At 42.1% G+C, this 12696-nt stretch overlaps 1 protein-coding gene across 1 annotated transcript in view; it reads right to left on the minus strand.

Moving 5' to 3' along the window:
* Window positions 1-12696, minus strand: part of LOC109938338 (polyamine-modulated factor 1-binding protein 1-like) — a 414237-nt gene that overhangs the window by 391161 nt on the left and 10380 nt on the right. The window contains exon 2 of the mRNA XM_048595662.1: window positions 6019-6168. Within this exon, the coding sequence (XP_048451619.1) occupies window positions 6019-6168 (150 nt within the window). The remainder of the gene's footprint in view (window positions 1-6018; window positions 6169-12696) is intronic.

A 12696-nucleotide genomic window follows, 5' to 3' on the forward strand; every position in this document is an offset into this window, starting at 1 on the left:
AGAGTAGGGCCAATCAGGGATAGTGGAGGGAACTTGTGATCGGGCTCAGAGGAGGTAGGGGAGGACTTCAATGAATACTTTGCTTCAATACTCACCAGTGATAGAGACCTTGATGTTTGTGAGGACAGCAAGAAACAGGCAGATATGCTTGAAAAGGTTGATGTTAGGAAGGAGGATGTGCTAGAAATTTTGAAAAACATGAGGATAGATAATTACCCTGGGCCACACGGGATATACCCAAGGTTTAAACGGAAGCGAAGGCAGAGATTGCTGCCCTTTTGGCAATGATCCTTGCATCCTTACTGACCACTGACCTGGAGTAGTACCAGATGATTGGAGGGTGGAAAATGTCATTCCCTTATTCAAGAAAGGGAATAGGGTTAATTCTGGGAACTACAGGCCGGTCAGTCTTACTTCTGTGGTGGGCAAATTATTGGAGAGGATTCTGAGAGACAGTATTTATGATTATTTGGAAAAGCACAGTTTGATTATAAATAGTCAGCGTGGCTTTGTGAGGGACATGTCGCGCCCCACAAGCCTTATTGAATTCTTTGAGGATGTGACAAAACACATTGATGAAGGCAGAGCAGTGGATGTGGTTTATGGGGATTTTAGCAAGGCATTTGATAAGGTTCCCTATGGTAGGCTCATTCAGAAAGTAAGGAGGCGTGGGATTCAGTAAAATTTGGCTGTCTGGATACAAAACTGGCTGTCCAATAGAAGACAAAGGGTGGTAGTAGAAGGAAAGTATTCAGCCTCGAGCTCGGTGACCAGTGGTGTTCTGCAAGGATCTGTTCTGGGACCTCTGCTCTTTGTGATCTTTATAAACGACTTGGATGAGGAAGTGGAAGGGTGGGTTAGTAAGTTTGCCAATGACACGAAGGTTGGTGGAGTTGTGGACAGTGTGGAGGGCTATTGTAGGTTGCAACGGGGCATTGACAGGATGCAGAGCTGGGCAAAGAAGTGGCAGATGGAATTCAACCTGGAAAAGTGTGAAGTGATTCACTTTGGAAGGTCGAATTTGAATGCAGAATACAGGGTTAATGGCAGGATTCTTGGCAGTGTGGAGGAGCAGAGGGATCCATGTCCATAGATCCCTCAAAGTTGCCACCCAAGTTGATAGGGTTGTAAAGAAGGCGTATGGTGTGTTGGCATTTATCGGCAGGGGAATTGAGTTTAAGAGCTGTGAGGTTATGCTGCAGCTCTGTAAAACTCTGGTTAGACCACACTTGGAATAATGTGTTCTGTTCTGGTCACCTCATTATAGGAAAGGTGTGGAAGCTTTAGAGAGGGTGCAGAGGAGATTTTCCAGGATGCTGCCTGGACTGGAGGGCCAGTCTTAAGAGGAAAGTTTGAGGGAGCTAGGGCTTTTTTCATTGGAGCGAAGAAGGATGAGAGGTGACTTGATAGAGGTGTACAAGATGATGATAGGCATAGATAGAGTGGATAGCCAGAGACTGTTTCCCAGTGCCGAAATGACTTTTACAAGGGGGCATAATTTTAAGGTGAGTGGAGGATGGTATAAGGGAGAATGGTGGGCATGTGGAATGTGCTGCCGGCAGTGGTGGTGGAGTCAGATACTTTAGGGACTTTTAAGTGACTCATGGATAGGCACATGGAGGATAGTAAAATGTAGGGTATGCAGGGTAGTTTGATCTTAGTAGGATAATAGGTCGGCACAACATCGTGGGGTGAAGGGCCTGTACTGTGCTGTACTGTTCCATGTTTTATGTTCTATGTTCCTCTGTCTGTCCCACTGCTGTTGTGTCTCTTTGGGCTCTATCCTCTATTCTGTCATTTATTTCCTACCCCATCCCTTTCCCTGTTTTCTGCATATAAACCAACATTTTCCTAGATACCATCAGATCTAAGGAAGTATCACCAGACCCTAAATGTTTACTCTGATTTTTTTCTTCACAGATTCTGCCAGACCTGCTGAGCTTTTCCAGCAACATCTGTTTTTGTTCCTGATTTACAGCATCCACAGTTCTTTCGGTTTTTAGTAAGGCAGACAAGAGCTTGGCAGAGACCGAGGTAAGACTGATTACTTAAACTGTATTTATCTCAATGCCAGAAGCCTGACAGCTAAGGCAGATGAACCAAGGGCATGGTTGTGATCTTGGGATTGGGATATCATAGCTATTACAGAAATTGTAGGTAGGTTTGCTAGTGTTGCAAGGGAGTGTTTAAACTAGATTGGCAGGGGATTGGGATCCTCAACAGCAGGGTGGCTAGTGTGATGCTAGAAGGAGATACAATAATCAGAAATAGCAAGTTGAAGAGACAAGTCACGGTGGAACAGGACAGGGAGTGAGGAATACCTGTTGGGTTAAATTGCATCTGTTTCAGTTCAAGAGAGCTGACAGGTAAGGCCAATGAACTCAGGGCGTAGATAGGTATGTGGGACTGTGATTTTATCACCATTACAGAAACATGGCTAAGGGAGGGACAAGACTGGCAACTTAATGTGTCAGGGTACAGGTACTTAGGCAGCACAGAGGTGGAGGAAAGAGGGGAGGGGGAGTTGCATTTTTGATTAAGGGGAGTATCACAGCAGTAATCAGAGATGAAATAACTGAGGGATCATCGAGTGAGGCTTTGTGAGTGCAGCTAAGAAATAAGAAGGGGATGGTGACGTTATTGAGGTTGTACTATAGGCCCCCAAATAGTCAATGGGAATTAGAGGATCAAATGTGCAGGGCAGCTGGGGAGACTTGCAGCAACAATAGGGTTGTCATAGAGGGAGATTTTAATTTTCCTTACATGGACAGGGACTGCCATAGTGTTAAGGGCTTAGATGGGGTGTAATTTGTAAAATGTGTTCAGGAATGTTTCCTCAAGCAGTAAATAGAGGGTCCTACTCGGGAAGGGGCAAAACTCGGCCTACTCTTGGGAAATAGGACAGGACAAGTGATTGAGGTGACAAATGAAGGAACACTTTGGGACCAGTGACCATAGTTCTATTAATTTTAAAGTAGTTATGGAGAAGGTCAAAACTGGTCCACAGATTCAAGTTCTAAATTGGGGCAAGGTGAATTTTGATGGAATTAGACAGGAGCTCACAGGAGTTGATTGGAATAGTTTGTTTGCAGGCAAAGGGGCCTCTGGCAAGTGGGAGGCCTTTAAAACTGTAATAGCTAGAGTTCAAGGTCTATATGTTCCTCCGATGGTGAATGGCAAGGTTGGCAGGAGTAGGGAACCCTGGATGACAAGAGATATTGAGGCTTTGACCAGAAAAAAGGAGGCATGGCTCAGGAACAGACTGCTGGGATCAACAGAATCCATGGAGGCATAAATGGGATACAGGGATTTACTAAAGAAAGAAATCGGGAGGGCGAAAAATGGGCATGACGTAGCTTTGGCTGAGAAGATTAGGGTGAATCCAAAGAGATTCTTTAAGAATATTAAAGGAAAAAGAATAACGAGATAGGGAAAAGGACTCCTCAAGGACAAAAGTGGACATGTATGTGTGGAACCGCAGGAGATGAACGAGGTCCTCAATGAATATTTCTCCTCTGTGTTTACCATGGAGAAAGACATGGAGACTTGGAAACTTGGGGAAGTTAGTGGTGATACCTTGGGGACGCTCTATATCACAGTAGAGGAGATGTTAGAAGTATTAGAATGTATGAAGGTGGATAAATCTCCTGGTCCTGATCAGATATATCCAAGAACACAGCAAGAGGCTAGTGAAGAAATTGTGGGGGTCCTGGCTGATATATTTGCATCATCGTTAGCCATGGGCGACGTCCCAGAAGATCGGAGGGTAGTGAATATTGTGCCCTTATTCAAGAAGGGCTGCAGAGAAAAACCTGGGAATTAGAGACCAGCAGCTCATATAGCTTAACACCTGTGGTAGGTAAGTTACTTGAGAAGATTCTAAAAGATAAGACATACATGCATTTAGAAACACAACATTTGATTAGGAGTAGTCAGCAGGGCTTCGTGCATGGGAGATCATGCCTCACAAATTTGTTAGAGTTCTTTGAAGTGACCAGGAAGGGTAATGAGGGCAAGGTGGTAGACGCATTCTGTATGGATTTCAGTAAGGCCTTTGATAAGGTTCCACATGGTAGGCTGCTCTGGAAGGTTAGAGCGCATGGATCCAGGGAAAGTTGGCAAATTAGATACACAATTGGCTTTATTGGTAGGAAGCAGAGAGTCATGGTGGAAGGATGCTTGTCAGACTGGAGGCCTGTGACTAGTGGTGTGCCTCAGTGCTCGGTGCTGGACCCATTGCTGTTTATTATCTATATCAATGATTTGGATGTGAATGTACAAGGCATGATTAGTAAATTTGCAGATGACACTGAAGTAAGCAGTATCATGGGCAGTGAGGAAGATTATCAGAAATTGCAGCAGGATCTTGATTAGCTGGGGAAGTGGACCAAGAAATGGCAAATGGAGTTTAATATAGATGAGTGTGAGGTGTTGCATTTTGTAAAGTCAAGTGAAGGTAGGAGTTTCATGGCAAATAGTAGGGCCTTAGGGAGTGTAGTGGAACAGACGGACCCTGGAGTTCAGGTGCACAGTTCTCTAAAAGTGGAGTCACAGGTAGACAGAGCAGTGAAGAAGGCTTTTGGCATATGGGCCTTCATCAGTCAGGGCATTGTACAGAAGTTGGGAAGTTATGTTGCAACTACAGAGGATGTTGGTGAGGCCATCTTGGGATACTGTGTTCAGTTTTGGTCACCTTGCTATAGGAAGGATGTTATCAAACTGGAAAGAGTGCAGAAGAAATTTTCAAGGATGTTGCCAGGACTTAAGGGACTGAGTTATAGGGAGAGGTTGGAGAAGCTTGGAGTTTTTTCTTTAAAGCATAGGAGACTGAGGGGGTACTTATAGAAGTGCATAAGATCATGAGAAGCATGGATAGGGTGAATGCACTCAGTGTTTTCCCAGAGTTGGGGAATCGAGGACTACAGGGCGTCAGTTTAAGGTAAGAGGAGAAAGAATAATGGAACCCTGAGGGGTAACTTTTTTTACACAGAGGATAATATGCATATGGAATGAGCTGCCAGCAGAAGTGGTTGAGACAGGTACTTTAACAACATTTAAAATACATTTGGACGAATACATGGATAGGAAAGGTTTAGACGGATATGGGCCAAGTGCAGGGAAATGGGGTTAGCGTGGATGGACATTTTGGTCAGAGTGCACCAGTTTGGGCTGAAGGGCCTACCTCCGTGCTATAGGACTCTGTGTCTCTATGTCATTTATCAACATTATACTTCACCTGCCATGTGTTTGCCACTCACTCAACCCGTCCAAATCATACTAAAGTATCTCTGCACCCTCCTCACAGTTCCTCCCCTCACCCAACTTTGTGTTGTCTGTAAGCTTGAACAGATTACATTTAGTTCTCTCACCTAAATCATTAATATTGTAAATAGCTGAGGTCCAAGCACTGATCTGCATGGTACCCCACTAACCTGGTACTTAGAAAAAGACTTGTTTATCCCTTCTCTTTGTTTCCTGCCTGGGACCTTATCAAAGGCCTCTGAAAGTCCAGGTAAATCATACCCAATGGTTCCCCTTGTTAATTCTACTAGCTATATCAGCTCAAAGTTCCAGAAGATTTGTCAAATGTGATTTATCCCTTCTAAATCCATGCTGATTCTGATCTTGTCACCGTTTTCTAAATGTTCTGCTATTTCGATCTTCTATAATGGACTCTAGCAATTTCCCCATTACCAACATTAGGTTAACCAGTCTGTATTTCCCAGTTTTCTATCTCCTTTTTTAAATAGTTAAATATCTTTAATAGAAAAACTTTCAATTTAAACTTAACTTAAGCTCTTGTCTATGTATTTCATGTCAATGCCATTCTAGTTCATCCCTATCCATTTCAAATAACTTATTAAATTAGACAGTTTCCAAGCCTTGCAATTATATTCTGATCATAAAACATTTCTCTAATTTAGCCAAGAACTAGTTCTAAAGATTACAATTTTTCACCTTTGTCGTTCATTTATGCTGTAAGTGAAAAATAAACAGAAAGAGAGCATGCCATCTTACATATAATGCCTGGTCAGCTCTCCAAAGTTTAGCATCCAGATTTGCAATCTTTTCATTTTCTTCTCTCTCAAGATTTTCAACAGTTTGGACCAAAACTTGATTCTGATCACTAAGATCGTCTACATATGACTGAAGAATCCTTAACTTCATCTAAAAGAAAACCAAATGAGAATTTAACAAAGACAGTTAAATTGCACTTGACCCTCTCCATGGGCTCCATCTTCACACTTCCTTGCACTCGAAGGCCACAGTGTGTCATTTTTACATTGTCTGAAATCAAATTATGCCCCAAATTAGTCAAAACGCAGAATGACATAAAACTTCCCTTATCTCTATGGTATGCCACTACCAATTTAAATACAGCCCACTTCAGGGAATATTTTCATGTCCGTGCTGTTTTAGAAACCTCGCAATGTGATAATTTGATAAATTCTAGTGTTACATTCACTACTTCCATTCTATTCTGCCCAGGGTTTAAGGGTAACAGCCACTTAATTTACCAAATGAAAAACAGGCAATTATTGTCCAGCAGGAAAACTGTCTATCTATCAAATGAATAAGAAGTTTAGCACTGCAGCTTTGGTAGGTCAGACAGATTAAACACTTCGCCCTGGTAGCACCAGGTCTTAGCAAAGCCACAATACCACTATCTGGTAGCTGAGTACAGAAGCTACAAAGTGTGCCCATGTGTTCAACTAACAATTAAATAGTACCAGCTTACTGTTCCTTTAAAAAAAAAGTCCAGATAAAAAAGTACATTACTACTGTATTTCCAGCTAGGTCAATTTTACAATAAACTGTTTTGTGGCAGGCAGCCAACTTCTCATCATACAGTTTGTATATCAATTTCACTAACTGGGTGATACAATAAAGCTCCAACACATCGTCACACAAGGCAATTCAAATTGAATTTGTTCCTTCAAGCACAGGAAGATAACCAAAGTGGGAATCTGCCAATACAAGGTCAGATATCCTAAACTGATCTAGTCCCATTTCCAGCATTTGACCCATATCCCTCTAAACCCTTCCAATTCATGTGCCCATCCAGATGCCTTTTAGATGTGGCAAATGTAACGACCTCCAACACCTCCTCTAGTGGCTCGTTCCATACATGCACCACCCTCTGTGTGAAAAAGTTGCCCCTCTGGTCTCTTTTAAATCTTTCCCCTCTCACCTGAATCGTATTCCCTCTAATTTTGGACTCCCCCACCCTGGGAAAAATACGTTGGCTATTCACCCTGTCCATGCCCCTCATGATTTTATAAACCTCTATAAAGATACCCCTTAGCCTCCGACACTTGAGGGAAAATAGCCACAGCCTATTCTGCCTCTCCCTGTAGCTCAAACACTGTAATCCCAGCAACATCCTTGTAAATATTTTCTGAACTCTTTCAAGTTTCACAACATCCTTCCTACAGTAGGTAGACCAGAGTTGAATGCTGTATTCCAAAAGTGGCCTAACCAATGTCCTGTACAGCCACAACATGACCTCTCAACATCTATACCCAAGTCAAACAGTCAGGGCAGGCAGGAACAAAGCAGGGAACAAGGTAGGACTGATAAATTAAAATAAAAGGTAAGGCAAATGAACTCAGGTTGGGAACACGGGACTGTGTTTTCATAGCGATTACAAAGATATGGCTCAGGGATAGACTGGACTGGCAATTAATGTTCCAGGGTATAGATGCCACAGGAAGGATAGAAAGTCGGGGTGAGCGGGGCGGGGGGGGGGGGGGGGGAAGGGAGGAGGAGGAAGAGAGGAGGAGGAAGAGACAGTGGCATTTTTGATTAGGGATAACATTATGGCTGTACTTAGAGAGGATATTCCTGGGAATAAGTCCAGGGAAGTTATTTGGGTAGAACTGAGATATAAGAAAGGGATTATCACTTTATTGGGATTGAACTGTAGACCCCGCAATAGACAGCAGGAAATTGTGAAACAAGTTTGTAAGATCTCAGTTATCTGCAAGAATAATAGGGAGGTTATAGTATGGGATTTTAACTTTCCAAACATAGACTGGGACTGCCATAGTGTTAAGGGTTTGGAAGGAGAAGAATTTGTTAAGTGTGCACAAGAAAATGTTCTGATTCGGTATGTTTTTTGTGCCTACTGGAGAAGGTGCAAAACTTGACCCACTCTTGGGAAATAAGGCAGGGCAGGTGACTGAGGTGTCAGTGGGGGAGCATTTTGGTGCCCGTGACCATAATCCTATTTGTTTTAAAATAGTGATTGAAAAGAATAGGCTGGATCTAAAAGTTAAAGTTTTAAATTGGAAGAAGGCCATGTTTGACGGTATTAGGCAAGAACTTTCAAAAGTTAATTGAGGATAGATGTTTGCAGGTAAAGGTAAATGCGAAATGCCTTCAAGAATGAGATAACGAGAGTCCAGAGACAGGATGCTCCTGTTAGGGTGAAGGGCAAGGCTGGTAGATGTAGGGAATGCTAGATGACTAGAGAAATTGAGGTTTTAGTCAAGAATAAGAAGGAAGCATATGTCAGGTATAGACAGCAGGGATTGAGTCAATTTCTAGAACAGTATTAAGGCAGTATAAGTACACTTAAGAGGGAAATCAGGAGGAGAAAAAGGGGACATGAAATAGTTTTGGCAAATAGGGTTAAGGACAAAAGGGTAACAAGGGAGAGAATAGAGAGAGACGCTTAAAGATCAGCAAGGCTGCCTATGTATGAAACCACGGGAGATGGGGGAGATACTAAATGAGTATTTTGCATCAGTATTTACAGTGGAGAAGGATATTAAAATTACAGCACTTGGGGAAACAATACTGACATCTTGAAAAATGTCCATATTATAGAGGAGAAGGTGCTGGATGTTTTAAAATGTATAAAGGTGGATAAATCCCCAGGACCTAATCAGGTGTACCCTAGAACTTTGTAGGAAGCTAGGGAGGTGATTGCTGGGGTCCCTTGCTGAGATATTTGTATCATCAATAGCCACAGGTGTGGTGCCGGAAGAGTGGAGGTTGGCTAACGTGGTACCACTATTTAAGAAAGGTGGTAAGGAAAAGCCACGGAACTGTAGACCTGTGAGCTTGACATCAGTGGTGGGCAAATTGTTGGAGGGGATCCTGAGGGACAGGATTTACATGTATTTGGAAAGGCAAGGACTGATTAGGAATAGTAACATGGCTTTGTGTGTGGGAAATTGTGTCTCACTGCCTTAATGGAGTTTTTGAAGAAGTAATGAAGAGGATTGATGAAGGCAGAGCAGTGGACATGATCCAAATGGACTTCAGTAATGCATTCAACATGGTTCCACATGGCAGACTTAGCTAGGTTAAATCACATGGAATACAGGGAGAACTAGCCACTTGGATACAGAACTGGCTCGAAGGTAGGGAGACGTGTGACCAGCAGTGTGCCACAAAGATCGGTGCTAAGTCCGCTGCTCTTTGTCATTTATATAAATTATATGGATGTGAACATAGGAAGTATGGTTAGTAAGTTTGCAGATGACACTAACATTAGAGGTGTAGTGGACAATGAAGAAGGTAACTCAGAATATAGTGGGATCTTGATCAGATGGGCCCATGGGCCGTGGAGTGACAGATGGAGTTTAATTTAGATAAATGTGAGGTGCTGCATTTTGGAAAGGCAAATCAGGGCAGGACTTATACACTTAATGGTAAGGTACTGGGGAGTGTTGCTGAACAAAGACACCTTGGAGTGTAGGTTCATAGTTCCTTGAAAATGGAGTCGCAGGTAGTTAGGATAGTGAAGAAGGCATTGAGTATGCTTGCCTTTATTGGTCAGTGCATTGAGTATAGGAGTTGGAGGTCGTGTTGCAGCTTTTCAGGGCATTGGTTAGGCCACTTTTGGAATACTGGATTCAATTCTGGTCTCCCTGCTAAAGTAAGGATGTTGTGAAACTTAAAAAGGTTCAGAAAAGATTTACAAGGATGTTGCCAGGGTTGGATGGTTTGTGCTATAGGGAGAGGCTGAACAGTTTAGGTCTATTTTCCCTGAAGCATTGGAGGCTGAGGGGTGGCCTTATAGAAGTTTATAAAATTATGAGGGGCTTGGATAAGGTGAATAGTCAAGGTCTTTTCCCCACGGTAGGGGAGTCCAAAACTAGAGGCCACAGGTTTTAGGTGAGAGGGGAAAGATTTAAAAGGGACCTAAGGGGCAACTTTTTCACACAGAGGGTGGTGTGTGTATAGAATGAGCTGCCAGAGAAAATGGTGGAAGCTGGTATAATTACAACATTTAAAAGGCATCTGGAAGGACATATGAATTGGAAGGGTTTAGAGGGATATGGGCCAAATGCTGACAAATGGGACTAGATTTATTTAGGATATCTGGTCAACATGGATGAGTTCTGTTTCCATGCTGTACAGCTCTATGACTCTATGACTCTATCTAAATCAAATACCGTGTGCTAATCCTCATACATAAGTCCATGTTAAAGAATTGTTAATGATTAAGCCTGCTAGACGACATTGGATTTGGACATCTGGAATATCAAGATGGTTAGCAGTACACATGAGCTTTCTCTTCACGCTGAAAGCAAATACCCACCATACAGATTACAAAGAAAGAAAATTAAGGAGACAAAGTTCTAGAAGATATAGAAGAAGCATTTTCATATCTGAATGTTTGTTAATTCATAAAATTAATATACCAATTATGTAAAAGCAATGCAATATGAATGGTTACAAGATTGAAAAGTCACCTGGTTCCCAAGTCTAAGCCGGAAACAACTGCAGAAAGAACAGACTTGAAGATAATCAGTATTCTTAGGTACAAAGAAGAGTTTTCATCACATTGGCAGAGCTATAGAGATCTGCTCTTTAATTTTCTTATATGGATGTGTTTTTAATTCTTTCACTTTAATCATCTTAATGGCAACCTTGTCAGCGATCTAAGTGATCATACCTAAGGTCTTAAAACTTAAATAAAAAAAACTTCAAAAATATCTGAGGAATTCATCTCCAGGAGCTTGCAGAAGAGATGGTCCAGGTCATGAACTACTCTTGCCTCACAGACTGGTAACATGAGATATTTGACAAGGGATATCTTTTTCCATAATTTTGTGTCAAGAAGTCATACAGTCATAGTCATAGAGTCATACAACACGGAAACAGACCCTTTAGTCCAACCAGTCCCCGCCAAACGTAATCTCAAACTAAACTATTCCCACCTGCCTGCTCCTGGTACACATCCCTCCGAACCGTTCCTGTTCATGTACTTATCTTAGTGTCTTTTAAACGCTGCAACTATGCCCACATCCACCACTTCCTCAGGAAGTTCATTCCACATGTAAACTACCCTCGGTGTAAAAAAATTTGCTCTTCACGTCTTTTTTAAATCTCTCTCCTCTCACCTTAAAAATACGTCCCCTAGCCTTGAAATCCTTCATCCTAGGGAAAAGACCCCTCATGATTTTACAAACCTCTCCCAGGTTACCTGTCGACCTCCTACACTCCAGTGAAAAAAGTCAGAGAGTCAGACAGCACAGAAACAGACCCTTCAGTCCAACTCATCCATGCCAACCCAGTTTCCTAAACTAAACTAGTCCCACTTGCCTGCATTTGGCCCGTATCCCTCTAAACCTTTCCTATTCATGTACCTATCCAAATGTCTTTTAAATGTTGTAATTGCACCTGCATCTACCACTTCCTTTCGTAGTTCATTCCACATACTCCCAGCCTATCCAGCCCTTCTTCATAACTCAAATCTTCCATACCTGGCAACATCTTGGTAAATCTCTTCTGAACCCTCTCTAGCTTAATAATATTCCTTCTATAACAGGGTGACCAGAACTGGACATCGTACTCCAGAAGACTGTATCATTGCAGAGTCTCAACCCTGAATAACAAACTAAATTTCATAAAGAATTATAACGCTCAAATTTGAACAGTATCCATGTCTTAGTTCCAATCCTATTTGAGTTGTGCCCAAGACATGCAAGCTGATATTCTCCATCTTCAACCATCATTTGATATACAGGTAGTCTCTAGGTTATAAATGGGGTCTGTTGTTGAGTACATTCATATTTGTACTCAAATCAGAATACAAGACAGTACACGATCACATAGATTGTGTCACTCATCGTACACTGCAAAATGTACTTTATTGCTGTTTGCCACCAATTCCTTGGATATATTAGTGTAGTGACTACCAAGTCAGGAATTTTGAGTACAAATTCAACCATGGAAAAGTGCATTTAATTATCATGCAACATGTCAGCTAACAACTGGCAAACTGGTTCACTAAATCTCCTCCAGGGATGGGAAAATCTCAGCCATACATGTTCTAGGCTGCCCATGACTTCGGATCTAAACTGTACAGTGCACTCAGTGTCTAGGAAATCACTCAGTTGTAAAACCAATTGCTAGAACAAAGGTGAATTCCACCTAGGGCCAGGCAATAAATGAAACTTTGCCAGCACCAACAGCCTGAGAATAGTTCGTTTCCACATAAAGCATAAACTCAAACCTACGTTTGCCAGTCATGTGATGACTATAGGAACACCGTGTCATACTGTTAATATCAATCGACCAATAAATCAGAGACCAAGGCTAATGTTTTGGGTACAAGGATTTAAAGAATTCCACAGGTTCACTACCCTCATAAAAAGTTACTCGTCTCTATCTTAAATGCATGACCTCTTATTCTGAGATTATGACCTCTGCTCCTAGAATCTCCCACAAGGGGAA

This window comes from Rhincodon typus, chromosome 4 (assembly GCF_021869965.1).
Source record: "Rhincodon typus isolate 14 chromosome 4, sRhiTyp1.1, whole genome shotgun sequence".
In the NCBI taxonomy this organism is placed as follows: Eukaryota; Metazoa; Chordata; class Chondrichthyes; order Orectolobiformes; family Rhincodontidae; genus Rhincodon; species Rhincodon typus.